This window comes from Mesoplodon mirus (genome assembly GCF_964341445.2).
Source record: "Mesoplodon mirus genome assembly, chromosome: 9".
Classification (NCBI taxonomy): Eukaryota; Metazoa; Chordata; class Mammalia; order Artiodactyla; family Ziphiidae; genus Mesoplodon; species Mesoplodon mirus.
Genome location: NC_138985.1, coordinates 92,291,870 through 92,312,973, shown reverse-complemented (window position 1 = coordinate 92,312,973; position 21,104 = coordinate 92,291,870). Strand labels below are relative to the sequence as shown.

The window sequence follows — 21,104 nt, the reverse complement described above, 5'->3', positions numbered from 1 at the left end:
CATCTCTTTATAGGGCTAATTAATTGTGCTACTCATTTGTTCTAAGTTTGTAATTTAAATTATAAGAAAGGGACTACTTTCACAGAGACCATCTGTGGGTTAGAGGTTATCTCAAAAGTTGCGTAGTTCAGTCTGTACACTGAAAAGGAAAGATGAAAAGAAAAAAAAAGTACAAATCAGCTGGAATCGATGGCATTGTAGTGTTTGGTTTATGACATATCCTTGAGAATTTTCTTATTCTAAATATCTCGGGAAGGTCGTGGGTCATGGAGTATCAGCTTCAGACTTCTTTCCTAGTAATTTTTCTCTTTGGAGTTTCTTGATTCTTGAGCCTAGTTCTAAAACCTAGAGTCTTTGTTTTTGCTCTAGTAATGCAGTCATTGATTTGATTTACCTGAAAATCTAGACATCTTCTAATGTTTCTGCTCTCATCCTCCAGTCAAGTGACTCTTAAAACATAAACATGTGGGCCTCCCTGGTGGCGCAGTAGTTGAGAGTCCGCCTGCCGATTCAGAGGACACGGGTTCGTGCCCCGGTCCGGGAAGATCCCACATGCCGCGGAGCGGCTGGGCCCGTGAGCCGTGGCCGCTGAGCCTGCGCGTCCAGAGCCTGTGCTCCGCAACGGGAGAGGCCACAGCAGTGTGAGGCCCGTGTACCGCAAAAAAAAGACAACAACAAAAAACCCCATAAACATGTTTTTGAAAGGCAAGCCTTGTAGAAAATAGAAAATGTTCGTGTACAACTTCTTTGGGGCCAGTTAGTTCAGTGAACATAGGAATACTGTATACTTTGCATTGCTGGAAAATGGGAGTGTGTAAGTAAATGATAAAAACCAAAGGCCTTTCAACTGAATAGTATACCACTCTGGCTATATTGTCTAATATGATTGGCATTACCCACATGGCTATTGTGGCTGTTTAAATTTAAGTTAATTAAAATGAAGTTAAAATCCATTCCTTAGTTGCACTGCCACATTCCAAGTCTTGGACAGTGCAAATATAGTCATTTCATGTCCTTGTTGTATTGGAGCTTATGAATGTGAATTTGTGACGGTATTTCTGTTGGCGTGATAGTCTGTTATCTGGTGGCATTCATTTGTATTTGGATTAGTTTATTTCTCATGTTCCCAGGCCTTGGACCAGAGTCAATGGTTTGAAACAGGATATAAAATGATCTGGATACTGCTACATTTTCTAAGTTGCCATTTTAACCATTTTTAGGCGTGCAGTTCAGTGGCATTAAGTACATTCATGTTGTGCAATCATCACCACCCCCCATCTCTAGAACTTTTTTGTCTTCCCAAACTAAAACTCTGTACCTATTAAAGAATAATTCTCCATCCCCTCCTCTCTTCAGCCCCTGGTAACCACCATTCTACTTTTTTTTTCCTCTAGGAATTTGACTACTCCAATTACCTTATGAGTAGAATGATACAATATTTGTCCTTTTTGTGTCTGGCTTATTTCACTTAGCATAATATCTTCAAGGTTCATCATGTTGTAGACTATGTCAGAATTTCATTCCTTTTTAAAAATTATGGTGAAATACACATAGCATACAATTTACCACTTGAACCATTTTTAAGTGTGTAGTTCAGTGGCTTTAAGTACATTCCCATTGTTGTGCAACCATCATCACCATGCACCTCCAGAACTTTTTTCGTCTCGTAAAAATGAAAATCTGTACCCATTAAACACAGTTAACTAACTCCCCATTTCTCTCTCCCTACAGCCCCTGGCAACCACCATTCTGCTTTTTGTCTCCGTGAACTTGACTACTCTAGGTACCTCATATAAGTAGAATCATACAGTATTTGTCCTTTTGTGACTGGCTTTTTTCACCTAACATAATGTCCTCAGGGTTCATCCATGTTGTAGAATGTGTCAGAATGTCATCCCTTTTTAAGGCTGAATAATATTGTGTGTACCACATTTTGTTTACCTATTCATCTGTTGATACACACTTGGGTAGCTTCCACGTTTTGGCTATTGTGAATACTGTTATGAGCCCAGGTGTACAAATATCTGTTGGAGTCCCTGCTTTCAGTTCTTTTGAGTATATCACCAGAAGGGGACTTGCTGGATCATATGGTAATTCTATGTTTTTTTTGAGGAACTGACATACTATTTTCTAGATTTTACAGAATTTTAAGCTCTTGTTTTTGTTTTTTTGTTTTGTTTTGTTTTGGCCGAGCTATGTGGCATGCGGGATCTTAGTCCCCGACCTGGCTCGAATCTGTGCCTCCTACAGTGGAAGCGCGGAGTCTTAACCAGTGGACCGCCAGAGAAGTCCCATAAGCTCTGTTGAACTTAAAAACATTTAATTCTTAGAAAGTTGCGCTTGCTCAGATTACCTCTCCTGTGTTTCCCTAGCTTGTACCCTGGTACTGAAATATTACCAGAGAGTGTTGTACTGTTATATAGGTGAAGTTCCAGAGAGAAGCTTTATTTCTCTTTCCTGGAAGTTCACAGTACTGCTAACGGGGATAATTTTGTAGTGTTTGGCATGCAGGACCCCTTGAAAGTACCGATTTAATTTTCCTCTTTCTGGTTAGACTTCCCAAAATGAAAATATTATGAAATTTGTATTTTTTTTTCTTTTGGTAAGCAATTTTCTGTTAACAGAGTTTACATTATATTTTTTACTTTTTTTTTTCAAGCCCACTGCACTCTTCAGTTTTTCTCCGTCTTAAGTGTTTACTTGTATTTTCTGTCTCAGCCATAGTTAATACCATTTATACAGATGGCCCTAAAGCAGAAGAATACACTTAGAACTAGTCTTAAAAAGGTACATGTTTTTACATAAGCACTCAGAGTTTTCTAGCACTATAATGCATTTTTTATTAAACCTTAAGCCAGACAGCTCATATTTCTATACAATTAAGAAGCTTGAATCTTCAGCATTGTGTTAGTGTATGCTTAGTATGTCTGATAATGCTCTCATTCTTCAGGTTTTCATCAGAAACTCAGGAGACCCCAGCGTGCAGTGCTGTAGTCATTTGGTCTTACTGATTCCTTTCATTGAGATCAAGATAGAGTAATGCATATGGGCACTACCATCTTCCAACATTGTCTTGAAGATAAGAGTGTTTGAGTATTTCTCCTGGAATTTGAATAGCTTATGATGTTTTTTGTTTTTTTTACAAATTATTTTCAATATATTCACGTATACATTAAAATATAATACAGATCGTCAGGGTAAGGGGTCGTGGGTGGGGATGTGCATGAGTCTGTGCGCTGACAGCACCGCCAAGGAGGAGACCCAGGCTTGAGAATGGGGTCAGGCCTGGCCAGGGTCACAGAAGGGAAGGTCTCAAGGGCCTAAACCTTTGCATGAGATGGCCTCTCCCAACAGCTCACAACCAGGGACTGCTTGTTGTAGGTGGAGCTCATTTTTGTGGCTTTCAGTTGAAATCTGCAGGTTTGAATTCCCCAGGGTGATGTGTCATCAGTAGCACAGCCCTGACAGTGGGGTGGGGAGAGAGGGCCCACGGGATTTCTTCTCCCCAGAGTCTCTCCTACCAGCTTGCCCGCCCTCCCACCCTGGCCCTGAAGGTCACTCTAATTCAGTGACCTGTTTGGGTCTGTAAACAGCCCCAAACTTCTGCATGTACTTCTTAATGTACTCCTTGGTTTTGCGTTTCACATTCTCATTGCACTCCAGGTCCTCGGGGTTCTTACAGTACTTCAGCTCCTTATTCATAACGCCGTGAGTCAGCTTGCGAGCTAGGTGTTTGAAATCTTCAGTTGTGGTAATTCTTCCCACTTTGCAGTCAGGTTTCCAGTAAGGGTTCAGGCACTGGACGATGAACTGGGACATCTCTTTTCTGAATACTTGTTTGCTTTTCTTAGCCAGCTCACTGGAGGTGTGTGCTTCTGCTGTCTTAGGCTTTTTTGAGGTCTTCATGGGATTTTCATCATATGTTGGGGTTCCCAGGCCCATCTCAGCTTCATGCTCAAGGCTGGCATCATCTCCTGGGCTTTCCCAAGTAGGAGGATCCCACTGAATCTGCCTTGGGATCACATGGTAGTAGTAAATCTTCCCTTCTGGGTCTCGGGCTGTCTTCCAGTTGGGAGGTAAGACAATGGTGTTTGGTTTGGGAGGAGGTGGGGATGGTAAATCCAGGAGATTATTTGTCACAACCATTTCAGGTGGCTGTAAGGGCTGAGGCTGCCCTGGCACAACTATTGTAGTCATGGCTGTGGCTGGCTGTACCACCACTCCTTGTGGGTGAGTTGTGAAAAGCTGTTGTCCCTGGATGTACTGAAGACTTGGCTGGGCATAACTCTGTACAGTTGGTGGAGTTGTCTGTGAATAGGGTGATGTCACACCATAGACAGTTGGACAAGCCTGTCCTTGATAATCTATGGTTACTTGAGACTGTGCAGGAGAGTACTGCTGCTGTACACTCACGGACTGTTGGTTTGAATCCCAAACCCCATAATTCTGTCCCTGGACTGGGCCTGGGGCTGGCACTGGCAAGACGGTGACTCTGGAGTCTTGGTGTACCACACCATCACTTTGGGCCACATACTGTGAACTGGGAACTTCCACAGGGGCCGCCACATGTGGCACCACTGGCACAGGTGGAGGGGCAGCAAGGGATTCTGTAGAATGTCCCAGCAAGGGCTGAGAATGATCATAAGGAGCAGGAGAACACACAGGATCCATGCTGGGTGTGGGGAGGAGCACCTTTCCAGCATTAGGATTGCTGGGATCCACATAGGCCTGCATGGGATAACCTGGTGGGTAGCCAGCAAAGGGGTGATGAGGGGCATTGTAGCCAAGAGAGTCACAGGGCAGTGGAGACGTCCTTCCCAGGTTCTGCATCTGCTGCTGTTGTTGTTGAGCCTCCCGCTGAGCTACCTCCTGCTCAAGCAACTTTCGACGCTCCTCTGTAGGAAGTTTATTGCGATCTTTAATTCGTCCTTTCTTTTTGGAAGTTGGTGTATCATATCTGTCACCTGGCCTTTTTGTTCCCCGCTCATAGGGAGAAGGTGGTGGTGAGAGGGAGCCCCTTCGTTGCCTTTTCTCTTTATTTTGAGTTTGTTTGTCTGGGTCTCTCTCTCTTGACCTGTTAGGAGTCTTTGGGGCAACTGTTTGATCTCTGAAGCCAACAGCATCCCTTCCTCGTTCAGTTATTGTGCTCTCCTTTTCAGTTTGACTTTTCTTTGGAATTCGATATACCTCCTTTAGGTCTTTCCAACTGTCCAGGAGCTTGGTGGCCAAATCACTTATATCTACTGTTTTATCTGGCTGTTCCTGGCTCCTCTCACTCTCCATACCAGATACCCCCTCCTCTTCATCTTGGGATGGTGTTTGCTCAGCAATAGGTTCGTCTAGTTTTGTGCCATTGCTCTCTTTAGGCTCTATTTCAGTGTCAGCCTCTGGTTCAGATGTGGGTAGCTTAATGGCCTCCACAGCAATTTCACTATCAACTTTAGATTCAGGCAGCTGTTGTATGAGTAGCTGTTGTGACTGTAACTCTTCCTCTTCTTCTACAGGGACGTTTTCTAACTGCTCAGGGTTCTCTTTGCCATCGTTGCCTTCTAGCTTGCTGGTAGCCTCAGAGATCGCACTGTCCATGCTATTTTCACTTATAATTTTAAGTCTGCGAAACATTCGCTTCTTGGGGGTGTCTGTGTCAGCTTCTGTGCTCAGCTTGGTGGAAGGATCAGGTGTGTGGAGTGGTATGTGAGCACGTGATGTATTCTCGCTAGAATACCCATCTCCTTCACTCAGCTGAGGGACAGCAGTCTTGGTTTGAGACCAACGTTGAATAATAGGAAGTACTTTGCTTTCCGCCAACATATTTTTAGTAGGAATGGGTAAATGTTCCAAAGTCTTTATAATCTCTTCCTGAAGCTTCTGGTTACTTTCCCGGCCATCACCTAGTTCTGCCATCCAGATCCACAGCAAAGACAGCCCATGATGTTCCAGAAAGGACTTCAGGCAAGACTGTGAATGTGTGTTCTGTATGAGCTTGAGACAGGTAAGTTTCTGTTCCAAAGTTTCAATTGTAACCATTAGCCAGGATAAGCTGAGCACCTGGCTTTTATCAGAGAGACCCTCACCATTCTTCATCAGAGCTTCTAGCTCTCCATCCACCGAATCCTTCTTCCGAGATCGTTCTTTCTTCATTTTCCCTCCTGCTGCTCTGATGCTGACTCTGTTCTCTCCTCCCAGGTAACCCCGGCAATTAGCCGGCCCACAGAAACATTTCTGCACTTCTTTCTGATAGCCAAGTGTTAGCTCTGAGCCTGAAGGAACCAGTTTGGTGGTAAAAAACCCAACTCTCAGTTGTCCGTTCACAATCCATTTTTGAGCCTCACAGTTTGGTTCACAGCTGTGATTCATGAACCGGGAGCAGTTTCCTTTCTGAGTGGCATCTATTATCTCATCATTCTTCAGGGCCATGAAATAGTGGTGGGTGTTTTTGTTTCGTGCATACTCCTTTACCCGGGCTTTAAACTCTTTATGATCAAGTACCTCTCCACAATATTCCAGGACAAAGGTGTTCGAAGGAAGGTCTTTAGCAGCTCTCAAGCCCCAGCCTTTCTTTTCTGTGAGTATGACTTCCACATCTGCATGCTGTTTTCTTTGAAACCGTCTATTGGAACAATAATCCCCATTTGGACACCGAGAAGAACATTCAATCATGAGGAGACGATTCAGACAATCTTCCCCACATGCTATTTCACCTTGAGCTCTTTCATCTTTAGAAAGAGGTGTACACTGACATTGCATTCGCTTAAAATCCCGATGGGATTTATTCTTCTTTCTTTCTGTTAAATAAACATTTTCTTCAATCAGATCAAAGTAACAAGGCATCTTCCCTTGTTTGGCACGTTCCTTCCACCGCTGTGGGTCCCTGAAGTCCTCCATGACACACGAAGGCCCAACCAATGCTGAGCCTAGAGGCACTGCTGTCTCTCCCTGCTCTACCTCCACTCTAACTTTCTTTCTGTCCTGAAGCTCACCATCACTTTCAGAAGCACTCTCCAATTCCTGTCTCCTGTTTTTAAGAGGCCCTCTATCTTTCATATCATTTTTTTCTAAGTTTTTCGAAAGATCTTTCTTCTCATTCACAGCTAAAGAGTCCTTAATGGAATTGCTGCTTATTTCAGGTGCTTGCACTGACGCCTTGTCCTTCTGAAGGGACAGAAAAAATTTACTGGACTGACTTGAAATGTGAGATCCTCCACGTTGATCCCAGTCCTCCTCCTCTTCACAGTCATCTGTTAAGGAATCTGGTACCTGCCCTTGAATTCGATCATACACAGCCCCAGTTTCGGGCGGTCTGCCTGCTGATCTTGGATCCCAGTAGCCATTGCCTTGCCAGTAATTAGGTGTCCCACTATACTGTTCGGCACTTTGCTGATACTTGTGTCCACCACAGGCTCCATAGCTGCTGTCAGGTTGCTGATATGTGGTAGTAGGCTTTTCTTGTTGAGAGAAGTCCCACCCTAGATTTCTGAGCTCTTCTGATGAAGGGAAACCATCCACTCGGGAGATCTCACAAGAAGAAAAATTTGACTCCGTTTTTCCCAGTCTCCCCTCTGGCCTGATAGGGAAACTGGTCTGTTGCCGAGACTTACTTGAAACATCTTCACAATCATCAGAAGAATAAACTGGTAGCTCTTCTTGCTGCCTAGAAGTTATTTTGGCTTTCACTGCTTCCTCAGAATTTGGATGACCTAGAGGGTCAGATTTTATGTCTGTATGACTTGTACTATCAAGCCCATCACTCTGAGGATGAGCAATTTCAGACAGGTGATTATCTGTCTGTTTTTGGTTGAGCTGTGTAAAAGAAATTTCTGAATTCTTCTCTGTTGCTTTATGAAAGAAGAACTTCTCAGTTTGAGGACAGGCTGAAAAAGAATTCAGAATAATGATAGTAAAGATGATCCAAAATCTTGGCAATAGAATAGACAAAATGCAAGAAACAGTTAACAAGGACCTAGAAGAACTAAAGGTGAATCAAGCAACGATTAGAAACACAATAAGTGAAATTAAAAATACTCTAGATGGGATCAATAGCCGAATAACTGAGGCAGAAGAACGGGTAAGTGACGTGGAAGATAAAATAGTGGAAATAACTACTGCAGAGCAGAAGAAAGAAAAAAGAATGAAAAGAACTGAGGACAGTCTGAGAGACCTCTGGGACAACATTAAACGCACCAACATTCGAATTATAGGGGTTCCAGAAGAAGAAGAGAAAAAGGACTGAGAAAATATTTGAAGAGATTATAGTTGAAAACGTCCCTAATATGGGAAAGGAAATAGTCAAGTCAAGTCCAGGAGGCACAGAGAGTCCCATACAGGATAAATCCAAGGAGAAATACGCCAAGACACATATTAATCCAACTGTCAAAAATTGAATACAAAGAAAACATATTAAAAGCAGCAAGGGAAAAACAACAAATAACACACAAGGGAATCCCCATCAGGTTAACAGCTGACCTTTCATCAGAAACTCTGCAAGCCAGAAGGGAGTGGCAGGACATATTTAAAGTGATGAAGGAGAAAAACCTGCAACCAAGATTACTCTACCCAGCAAGGATCTCATTCAGATTTGATGGAGAAATTAAAACGTTTACAGACAAGCAAAAGCTGAGAGAGTTCAGCAGCACCAAACCAGCTTTACAACAAATGCTAAAGGAACTTCTCCAGGCAAGAAACACAACAGAAGGAAAAGACCTACAATAACGAACCCAAATCAATTTAGAAAATGGGAATAGGAAGATACATATGGATAATTACCTTAAATGTAAATGGACGAAATGCTCCCACCAAAAGACACAGATTGGCTGAATGGATACAAAAACAAGACCCATATATATGCTGTGTACAAGAGAGCCACTTCAGACCTAGAGACACATACAGACTGAAAGTAAGGGGATGGAAAAAGATATTCCATGCAAATGGAAACCAAAAGAAAGCTGGAGTAGCAATTCTCATATCAGACAAAACAAACTTTAAAATAAAGACTACTAGAAGAGACAAAGAAGGACACTACATAATGATCAAGGGATCGATCCAAGAAGAAGATATAACAATTGCAAATATGTATGCACCCAACATAGGAGCACCTCAATACATAAGGCAAATACTAACAGCCATAAAAGGGGAAATTGGCAGTAACACATTCATAGTAGGGGACCTTAACACCCCACTTTCACCAGTGGACAGATCATCCAAAATGAAAATAAATAAGGAAACACAAGCTTTAAATGATACATTAAACAAGATGGACTTAATTGATATTTATAGGACATTCCATCCAAAAACAACAGAATACACATTTTTCTCAAGTGCTCATGGTACATTCTCCAGGATAGATCATACCTTGGGTCACAAATCAAGCCTTGGTAAATTTAAGAAAATTGAAATTGTATCAAGTATCTTTTCCGACCACAATGCTATGAGACTAGATATCAGTTACAGGAAGAGATCTGTAAAAAATACAAACACATGGAGGCTAAACAATACACTACTTAATAACGAAGTGATCACTGAAGAAATCAAAGAGGAAATCAAAAAATACCTAGAAACAAATGACAGTGGAGACACGACGACCCAAAACCTATGGGATGCAGCAAAAGCAGTTCTAAGAGGGAAGTTTATAGCAATACAATCCCACCTTAAGAAACGGGAAACATCTCGAATAAACAACCTAACCTTGCACCTAAAGCAATTAGAGAAAGAAGAACAGAAACACCCCAAAGTTAGCAGAAGGAAAGAAATCATAAAAATCAGATCAGAAATAAATGAAAAAGAAATGAAGGAAACGATAGCAAAGATCAATAAAACTAAAAGCTGGTTCTTTGCGAAGATAAACAAAATTGATAAACCATTAGCCAGACTCATCAAGAAAAAAAGGGAGAAGACTCAAATCAATAGAATTAGAAGTGAAAAAGGAGAAGTAACAACTGACACTGCAGAAATACAAAAGATCATGAGAGATTACCACAAGCAACTCTATGCCAATAAAATGGACAACCTGGAAGAAATGGAGAAATTCTTAGAAATGCACAAGCTGCCAAGGCTGAATCAGGAAGAAATAGAAAATATGAAGAGACCAATCACAAGCAGTGAAATTGAAACTGTGATAAGAAAAATGTTCCAACAACGAAAACCCAGGACCAGATGGCTTCACAGGCGAATTCTATCAAACATTCAGAGAAGAGCTAACACCTATCCTTCTCAAGCTCTTCCAAAATATAGCAGAGGGAGGAACACTCCCAAACTCATTGTACGAGGCCACCATCACCTTGATACCAAAACCAGACAAGGATCTCACAAAGAAAGAAAACTACAGGCCAATATCACTGATGAACAACAAAATACTAGCAAAGAGAATCCAACAGCACATTAAAAGGATCATACACCATGATCAAGTGGGGTTTATTCCAGGAATGCAAGGATTCTTCAATAGACGCAAATCAATCAACGTGATATTAACCTTATATTAACAAATTGAAGGAGAAAAAACCATATGATCATCTCAATAGATGCAGAGAAAGCTTTCGAAAAAATTCAACGCCCATTTATGATAAAAACCCTGCAGAAAGTAGGCATAGAGGGAACTTTCCTCAAGAAAATAAAGGCCATATATGACAAACCCACAGCCAACATCATCCTCAATGGTGAAAAACTGAAAGCATTTCCACTAAGATCAGGAACAAGACAAGGTTGCCCACTCTCACCACTCTTATTCAACATAGTTTTGGAAGTTTTAGCCACAGCAATCAGAGAAGAAAAGGAAATAAAAGGAATCCAAATTGGAAAAGAAGAAATAAAGCTGTCACTGTTTGCAGATGACATGATACTATACATAGAGAATCCTAAAGATGCTACCAGAAAACTACTAGAGCTAATCAATGAAATTGGTAAAGTAGCAGGATACAAAATTCATGCACAGAAATCTCTGGCATTCCTATATACTAATGATGAAAAATCTGAAAGTGAAATCCAGAAAACACTCCCACTTACCATTGCAACAAAAAGAATAAAATATCTAGGAATAAACCTACCTAAGGAGACAAAAGACCTGTATGCAGAAAATTATAAGACACTGATGAAAGAAATTAAAGATGATACAAATAGATGGAGAGATATACCATGTTCTTGGATTGGAAGAATCAACATTGTGAAAATGACTGTACTGCCCAAAGCAATCTACAGATTCAATGCAATCCCTATCAAACTACCACTGGCATTTTTCACAGAACAGGAACAAAAAATTTCACAACTTGTATGGAAACACAAAAGACCCCGAATAGCCAAAGAAATCTTGAGAACGAAAAATGGAGCTGGAGGAATCAGGCGCCCTGACTTCAGACTATACTACAAAGCTACAGTAATCAAGACAGTATGGTAGTGGCACAAAAACAGAAAGATAGATCAATGGAACAGGATAGAAAGCCCAGAGATAAACCCACGCATATATGGTCACCTTATCTTTGATAAAGGATGCAGGAATGTACAGTGGAGAAAGGACAGCCTCTTCAATAAGTGGTGCTGGGAAAACTGGTCAGGGACATGTAAAAGTATGAGCTTCGATCACTCCCTAACACCATACACAAAAATAAGCTCAAAATGGATTAAAGACCTAAATGTAAGGCCAGAAACTATCAAACTCTTAGAGGAAAACATAGGCAGAACACTCTATGACATACATCACAGCAAGATCCTTTTTGACCCACCTCCTAGGGAAATGGAAATAAAGACAAAAATAAACACATGGGACCTAATGAAACTCCAAAGCTTTTGCACAGCAAAGGAAACCATAAACAAGACGAAAAGACAACCCGCAGAATGGGAGAAAATATTTGCAAATGAAGCAACTGACAAAGGATTAATCTCCAAAATTTATAAGCAGCTCATGCAGCTCAATAACAAAAAAGCAACCCAATCCAAAAAAGGGCAGAAGACCTAAATAGACATTTCTCCAGAGAAGATATACAGACTTCCAACAAACACATGAAAGAATGCTCAACATCACTAATCATTAGAGAAATGCAAATCAAGACTACAATGAGATATCATCTCACACCAGTCAGAATGGCCATCATCAAAAAGTCTAGAAACAATAAATGCTGGAGAGGGTGTGGAAAAAGGGAACACTCTTGCACTGCTGGTGAGAGTGTGAATTGGTACAGCCACTATGGAGAACAGTATGGGGGTTCCTTAAAAAACTAAAAATAGAACTACCATATGACCCAGCAATCCCACTACTAGGCATATACCCTGAGAAAACCATAATTCAGAAAGAGTCATGTACCAAAATGTTCATAGCAGCCCTATTTACAATAGCCCGGAGATGGAAACAACCTAAATGTCCATCATCGGATGAATGGATAAAGAAGATGTGGCACATATATACAATGGAATATTACTCAGCCATAAAAAGAAATGAAATTGAGCTATTTGTAATGAGGTGGATAGACCTAGAGTCTGTCATGCACAGTGAAGTAAGTCAGAAAGAGAAAGAGAAATACCATATGCTAACACAAATATATGGAATTTAAGAAGAAAAAAAAATGTCATGAAGAACCTAGGGGTAAGACAGTAATAAAGACACTGACCTACTAGAGAATGGACTTGAGGATATGGGGTGGGGGAAGGGTAAGCTGTGACAAAGCGAAAGAGAGGCATGGACATATATACACTACCAAATGTAAGGTAGATAGCTAGTGGGAAGCAGCCGCATAGCACAGGGAGATCAGCTCAGTGCTTTGTGACCACCTAGAAGGGTGGGATAGGGAGGGTGGGAGGGAGACGCAAGAGGGAGGGGATATGGGAACATATGTATATGTATAACTGATTCATTTTGTTATAAAGCAGAAACTAACACACCATTGTTAAGCAATTATACTCCAATAAAGATGTAAAAAAAAAAAAACTGTCCCGTTTAGAAGTGCAAAATGTTGCCAAATCAGATCCTGCCCCAGGAGATCCGTTGATATTAAATTCAGTGGGACAATAACTTCTTAATTGATCATTCTTCACTTTACATAAAGAGTCTAATTCCTTAATACTATCATGGCTATCATGTCCTATAAATTCAGGCTTAAAAACATGTGATTCATCTAGCTTTTTAAAAGTAGGTGAATGATTTAATCGATTTGTTGGAGATGGAGACCCAGTGTTCTCTCTTTCAGGAACTTTACTAATCATTCTTAATTCACTACCTTTTGAACAAGGAGTCTGTAAACTGAAAGAATGAGACTGTTTGATTTCCTCATTCAATTCTGCACAACAGAAAGAATTTTGAAATTGATCAGACTTAGGTGCAGATTTTGAAAGGGGCAGATTTATAACGGGAAGCAGTGTTACCATGCTTGGAATATGATGACCCCCGTCGGAATCCCAGTTGATTCGTGGGAGGAGAACATCTTTTCATTGCTCCATTTTCTGAAGTCCTTTTGGATTCTCTTTCTAATTTTGAAGAACACTTTCCTCTCTTCCCCATCTAGAGAGTCTCTAAGTAAGAATGAGATGATGTGCGCCTTGAATATGTCTTCTTATACTCATCTAGTGAATCAGAACTTTCTCTTGCCCTGTTATCTGTATATGGCCGAGAATAGCGTGCCCTCTCTCTATAAGGGGAGCGCCTATGGTAACGACCATCAGAGTCATAATAATGGGATTATGACAGATTAGGATGAACTAGTTCTGTCAGGTCTAGAACGAGACGTTCTTCCCTGAGTCGGCAGCTGCTTCATCGGGAGCGGCTGGAGACGGCGACGCGAGCCCCTCCCCGCGGCAGGGCGACGGGAGGGAGGGGAGGGGAGGGGAGGAGGCCGCCGGTGCGGCGGCGGCGGCGGCGGCGGAATGGGCGGCGGCGGCTTGGGCCGCGTCGGGGCAGGGGCGGCCCGCGTCGCTTGCTTGTTCGCTCGCTCCCTCCCTCCTTTCCTCCGGCGCCCGCCCGCCGCTCTCTCCCCCACACACTCAGCAGCTTATGATTTAATTTTTAGCCAGGAATCTTTCCTCCCATAAGGGAAATGATATCTCGGTTTTAATTATCTCTTCAGTTATTATGGGGATGGCTGTGAAAATGTAAATTGGCTGAACTTATCTCTATAAATGAGCTTTTTTGCTTCTAGAAAACTTGTTTATGCATACATGGGTAGTCTGGTTCTGGGAGCTTGCTTGGGGCTTTATGATTATTTTTCACTTACACTCTGCTTTTGGAGTTGGGAGTTGTTTACTCATCACTGCTGTGGTGAAGGTATTAGCTAAGTTTCACTTCACCATAGTTTCTGTATTTCAGACCATCTTGCAAAACAAATTATTTTGAAAGATAACAATTTTAGGTAGTGGTGGTTTTCTTTTGAGATCTAGAGCTTATATATTTCCTAATATCCATTCATATCATTTTCTCTCCTTGCTGTTTAAGAAAACCATCAGAAAGTAACTTGTGACAGACCTAGCAATTTATCTTAAATTTGTAAAATTTTCATAAAGGATTAGATACAAAAACGTAAGATAGTTGACTGACAAAAAATTCCTTTCTCTTTTTCAGGTTAATAAGACTAGTTTGTTCTTTACCCGTCTCATGAAAATGACTTTTTCTTGATTTGGGAAATTCTGATTTTCTAGCTCTATACCATATTGGTACAAGGCATGTGTCTATAATGTTGCAGTGTCTGATTGACTGCTTTTTAGGGGTTCTTTTTACTGTGCTCTTGCCTGGTCTGCTCCTCCTTCCAGTATACTATAAATCTTTATTTAATAGATGTATTATTCACTAACTGAAATGTTTTTAAAAAGTACAGCAGTCGTACACATTTATTCTTACTTATCAAATTTCATTGAAATATTTGTATTTCCAGAACATAATTTTCTATTTGCCAGAGCTCTCCTGTTTTCAGTGAAGTATTTTTAAGTAATGCTGCTTAATTTGAGGAGTTTTTGTATAGGATTAACTAGCAGCTCTAATCTGCTTCTGATTCTTGGCAGCTGATGAATCCTTAGCCCCCCCCCCATTTGGGTGTTTACTTGCAGTGTTAAGGGTAATTTACATAGTGTCAGGGAGTAAGGTTAGCTGTGTGAAGTACAAACCTAGTTACAGACACAACAGATAAGTGAGAGTTAAAATAAAACTAGGAGTGATTAACTCTTTCAGGCCAGGTTATGTTTCTTCTCTAGCCTGTTCACTGTTCCCTTTATTTTTCTTGTTCTCAGGGGAGGGGGAAAAAAAAACCCTGACTTCTATTTTTATCGCTACATTATTTCAGCTTTATGAATGAGAAGTGGAGTTACAGAGAAGTTAGGAAACTTGCGTAAAGTCAAGCAGCTAAGAAGAGGTAAATCTGGGTCTTGAACCTAGGCAGACTGACCACAGAGCCCTGGGTTTTTCATTAATATGCCATATTTCTGTCTCTGCTCTACAGAAAAAAAATTGTAGAAGTTGACAAGCTGTTTAAAATTCACATGAAAACGCAAAAGACCTAGAATAGCCAAAACAACTTTGAAAGAGAATAACAAAGTTAGAAGACATTGTAACATTTCTGAATTTTAAGACTTCTTATCAAACAATGTATAGAGAGTTTACATACACACACACACACACACATATATATATATACAATGTCATATATATATATATATATATAGAGAGAGAGAGAGAGAGAGAGAGTGAGAGTTTATTTTTGAAAAATATCCAAAGACAAGACAATTCAATGGAGAAGGGACGGTTGTTTCAATGAATGAGGCTGGACAATGAACTTCAACCTATACCTCATACCATATACAAAATTAAGTCATAATAGATCATAGACCTAAAGGCAAAATCTAAAACTATAAAGCTACTAGTAGAAAACTTGTGAGAAAATCTTTGTGATCTTTGATTAGACAAATATTTCATAGATATGACACTAAAAGCACAATCCATAAAAGAAAATTTTGATAAATTGGATTTCATCGAAATTTAAAACTTCTGTTCTTGAAAAGACACTGTGAGAAGAATGAAAAAACAAGCCACAGACTGGGAAAAAATATTTGCAAAACACATATCTGTTAAAGGACTCATGTCTCAAATATATAAAGAGTTTTGAAAACTCAATAATAAGAACACACAACTCAATTTTTTTTAAGTGAGCAAAAATTTGAACAAACATTTCCAAGAAGATATATGGATGGCAAATAAGCACATGAAAAGATGCTCAACATCATTAGTCATTAAGGAAATGCAAATTAAAATCACAAAGAGAGGGCTTCCCTGGTGGCACAGTGGTTGAGAGTCTGCCTGCCGATGCAGGGGACATGGGTTCGTGCCCCGGTCCGGGAGGATCCCACATGCCGCAGAGCGGCTGGGCCCATGAGCCATGGCCGTTGAGCCTGCGCTTCTGGAGCCTGTGCTCCACAACGGGAAAGGCCACAACAGTGAGAGGCCTGTGTACCGCAAAAAAAAAAAAAAAAAAAATTCACAGTGATATTGCTACATACCCATTATTGTATAGAATGCCTGATTAAAAAGATTGGTCATACCAAGAGTTGACAAGGATGTCAAGGAACTGGAACTCTCGTAAATTGTTGGTGAGAGTGTGAAATGGTACAAGCACTATAGAAAGCAGTTTGGTAGTTTCTTAAAAAGTTAAATACATCTACCACATGATCTAGCCATTTCACTGCTGCATATTAAACTAAAAGAAAAGAGAGCATGTGTCCACACAAAAACTTATGTTTCAATGTTCATAGCAGCTTTATTTTTAGTATTATTATTTTTTTGGTCCATGTCACGTGCCATGCAGCATCTTAGTTCCCCCACCAGGGATTGTGGCATGTGGGATCTTAGTTCCCGCTGCAGTGGAAACTTGTAGTCTTAACCACTGGACCGTCGGGGAAGTTCCTTATAGCGGCTTTATTTTCTTAAATATTTATTTATTTAATTTATTTATTTTCTTTATTTTTTTTTGGCTGCATCGGGTCTCCGTTGCGGCACTTGGGCTTCTCTCTAGTTGTGGCATGCAGTCTTCAGGGCGAGCGGGCTCAGTAGTTGTGGTGCCTGGGCTTAATTACCCCAAGGCATGTGGGATCTTGGTTCCCTGACCAGGGATTGAATCTGCATCCCCTGCATTGGAAGGTGGATTCTTTTACCACTGGACCACGAGAGAAGTGCCCAGCAGCTTTATTTTATTTTATTTTTTCCAGAAACTCTATTCTGTTTTAATGTAAAGCAGCATAAGTCAATAACATTAAGAATTATATTCATGGACCTACAGAATAGGGGGATTTGTCAAATCTGCTCTTTAATATCTAAATAATAGCTTAAATTAGCTCTCTGATGAAAATAAAATGTCACATATGTAATTTGAAAGTTTCCAATTTTCCCTTTAACCAGTAAAAAGGAACAGGTGAAATTACTTATAATAATATATTTTTAAGTGTAATATATAAAAATATAGTCATTTTAAAATTAATATATTAATAATGAGATATTTTACCTTTTTCATAATAAGATTGTAAAATCTGTTGTGCATTTTACACTTACTGCACACATGTTAAATATTGATTGGAAAGACTTTATCTATATTTAGATTTCATAAAGTTTATAATCAAATTATTTGACTCATTTGCTTGATTTTTTCCAAACATACTGAAATATTTTCCAAACGTTTAAATGTGTCATATTTTAAAATTAATGTTTAAATAAAATTAAAATATAAATTCCACTGTTATCCTAGCCACATTTCTTTTTTTTTTATACAGCAGGTTCTTATTAGTTATCTATTTTATACATATGAGTGTATACATGTCAATCCCAATCTCCCAGTTCATCCGCCCACCCCCTGCGGCTTTCTCCCTTTGGTGTCCATACATTTGTTCTCTACATCTGTGTCTCTATTTCTGCCTTGCAAACCGGTTCATTGTTCCATTTTTCTAGATTCCACATATATATGTTAATATACGATATTTGTTTTTCTCTTTCTGACTTACTTCACTCTTTATGACAGTCTCTAGGTCCATCCACGTCTCTGCAAATGACCCAGTTTCATTCCTTTTTATGGCTGAGTAATACTCCATTGTACATATGTACCACATCTTCTTTATCCATTCATCTGTCGATGGGCATTTAGGCTGCTTCCATGACCTGGCTATTGTAAATAGTGCTGCAATGAATATTGGGGTGCATGTGTCTTTTTTTTTGTTTTGTTTTTTTTGCGGTACGCGGGCCTCCCACTGCCGTGGCCCCTCCTGCTGCGGAGCACACGCTCCGGACGCGCAGGCTCAGCAGCCATGGCCCACGGGCCCAGCAGCTCCGCGGCATGTGGGATCCTCCCGGACCGGGGCACGAACCCGCGTCCCCTGCATCGGCAGGCGGACTCCCAACCACTGCGCCACCAGGGAAGCCCGCATGTGTCTTTTTGAATTATGGTTTTCTCTGGGTATATGCCCAGTAGTGGGATTGCTGGGTCGTATGGTTATTCTATTTTTAGTTTTTTAAGGAACCTGCATACTGTTCTCCATTGTGGCTGTATCAATTTACATTCCCACCAACAGTGCAAGAGGCTTCCCTTTTCTCCACACACTCCTCAGCATTTGTTGTTTCTAGATTTTCTGATGATGCCCATTCTAACCGGTGTGTGGTGATACCTCATTGTAGTTTTGGTTTGCATTTCTCTAATAATTAGTGATGTTGAGCAGCTTTCCATGTGCCTCTTGGCCATCTGTATGTCTTCTTTGCAGAAATGTCTATTTAGGTCTTCTGCCCATTTTTTGATTGGGTTGTTTGTTTTCTTACTATTGAGCTCCCAGCCGCCTTATTTTTAATAGCCAAATATTGTAAACAACCCAAATGTCTATCAACAGGTAAACTGATTAGAAAACTGCAGTATATTTATATAATGTAATGCTACTCATCAGTAAAAGTAACAAAATATTTTTTGTAACAGCTTTAGAGAGATATAATTTACATACCATAAAATTCACCCATTTAAAGTATACAAGGCAGAGGTTTTTGGTATACTCACAGAGTTGTGCATACCATCACCACAATCAATTTGAGAACATTTCAACACCCCACAAAGAAAACCTGGGCACCTCCCTGGTGGTCCAGTGGGTATGACTCCGCTCTCCCAATGCAGCGGGCCCAGGTTCGATCCCTCATCAGGGAACTAGATCCTGCATGCATGGCGCAACTAAGTCTGCATGCCACAACGAAGTACGCTGCAACTAACACCCGGTGCGGCCAAAATAAGTAAATGAGTAAATTGAAGAAAAAAAAGAGTAACAAAAAAAGAAAGAAAACCTGCACACCTTCAATTTTCCCCCCAACTTTTGCCCCCAGCCCTAGGCAACCACTAATCTACTTTCTGTCTCTATACATTTGCCGATTCAGAACATTTCATTAAAAAATGGAATCATGGGGCTTCCCTGGTGGCGCAGTGGTTGAGAGTCCGCCTGCCGATGCAGGGGACACGGGTTCGTGCCCCGGTCCGGGAAGATCCCACATGCCGTGGAGCGGCTGGGCCCGTGAGCCATGGCCACTGGGCCTGCACGTCCGGAGCCTGTGCTCCGCAACAGGAGAGGCCACAACGGTGAGAGGCCCGTGTTTCGCAAAAAAAAAAAAAAAAAAAAAAGGAATCATGCAATATGTGTTTGTCTGTGTGTGTGTGGCTGGCTTCTTTCACTTAGCATAATGTTGTCAAGGTTCAGCCATGCTGTAGCGTGTATCAGTACCTCACTTTTTTTTTTAATTTTTATTTATTTATTTATTTGGCTGTGTTGGGTCTCCGTTTCTGCACCTGGGCTTTCTCTAGTTGTGGCGAGCGGGGACTACTCTTCGTTGTGGTGCGCGGGCTTCTTATTGCGGTGGCTTCTCTTGTTGAGGAGCGTGGGCTCTAGGTGCGCGGGCTTCAGTACTTGTGGCTCATGGGCTTAGTTGCTCCGCGGTATGTGGGATCTTCCTGGAACAGGGCTCGAACCCGTGTCCCCTGCATTGGCAGGCGGATTCTTAACCACTGCACCACCAGGGAAGTCGCTCATTTCTTTTTATGGCTAAACAATATTCCATTGCATGAATATGTCACATTCGATTTATTCATTCATCACATGATGGGCATTTGGGTTGTCTCCACATATTGACTGTTATGAATAATGCTGCTATAAACATTTGTGTACAAGTTGTACACACATGTATGTTTTCATTTCTTTTGGGAATAAATGTAGGATTGGAATTGTTGGGTCAAATGGTAACTCTCTGTTTAACTTTTTGACGAACGGCCAGACTGTTTTCCAATGTGGTTGTACCATTTTACATTCCTATAAGCAGTGTATGCGAGTTATGATTTTTCTACATACTCACCAATACTTGCTATTATCTGACTTTTTAACTATAGCCATCCTAGTGGGTGTGAAGTGGTATCTCATTGTCGTTTTTTTTTTTTTTTTTTTTTTTTTTTTTGCGGTACGCGGGCCTCTCACTGTTGTGGCCTCTCCCGTTGGGGAGCACAGGCTCCGGACGTGCAGGCCCAGTGGACATGGCTCACGGGACCAGCCGCTCCGCGGCATGTGGGATCTTCCCGGACCGGGGCATGAACCCGTGTCCCCTGCATCGGCAGGCGGACTCTCAACCACTGCGCCACCAGGGAAGCCCCTCATTGTCGTTTTGATTTGCATTTCCCTGATGACTAATGATGGTAAGCATCTTTCCATGTACATTTGTGTATCTTCTTTGGAGAAATGTCTATTGAGATCATTTACTCATTTGCAAAATTGGATTGTTTGTCTTTTATTGTTGAGTTGTAAGCGTTCTTTACATAGTGTAGATATAAGTCCCTTATCAGAGGAATAAATTATTAATACACCCAACAACACAGATGAATCTCCAAATAATCTCCAAATAATTACACCAAGGGAATTCCTTGGCAGTCCAGTTGTTAGGACTCTTGTGCTTTCACTGTCGAGGGCCTAAAGTCCCACAAGTTGTGCAGCACGGAAAAAAAATATATTACACCAAGTGAAAGAAACCAGACAAAAAAGACTATGTAAAATTCTAGAAAATGTGAAATAATCTATAGTTACAGAAAACAGATCATAGACAAGCAGAGGGAGAGTTTGGGGGGAGGTGCAGGGAGGGAGGGTCTACAAAAGGG

The 21,104-nt window shown here is 41.0% G+C and overlaps 2 protein-coding genes and 1 pseudogene across 3 annotated transcripts in view; 1 reads left to right on the top strand and 2 right to left on the bottom strand.

The window, feature by feature from the left end:
* Positions 1 to 21,104, top strand: part of TNPO3 (transportin 3) — a 322,931-nt gene that overhangs the window by 121,758 nt on the left and 180,069 nt on the right. The gene's annotated exons all lie outside the window — the stretch shown is intronic.
* Positions 918 to 7,980, bottom strand: LOC309810285 (histone-lysine N-methyltransferase SETD2-like; the record flags this gene model as incomplete). The annotated part of the gene is made up of 1 exon (XM_082632244.1): positions 918 to 7,980. A coding segment is annotated over one exon (4,425 nt), but the record flags the coding sequence as incomplete, so codon positions are not given.
* On the bottom strand, positions 7,973 to 13,648 carry LOC309810574 (histone-lysine N-methyltransferase SETD2-like; annotated as a pseudogene). The gene has a single exon. The product of its transcript is annotated as a histone-lysine N-methyltransferase SETD2-like (transcript).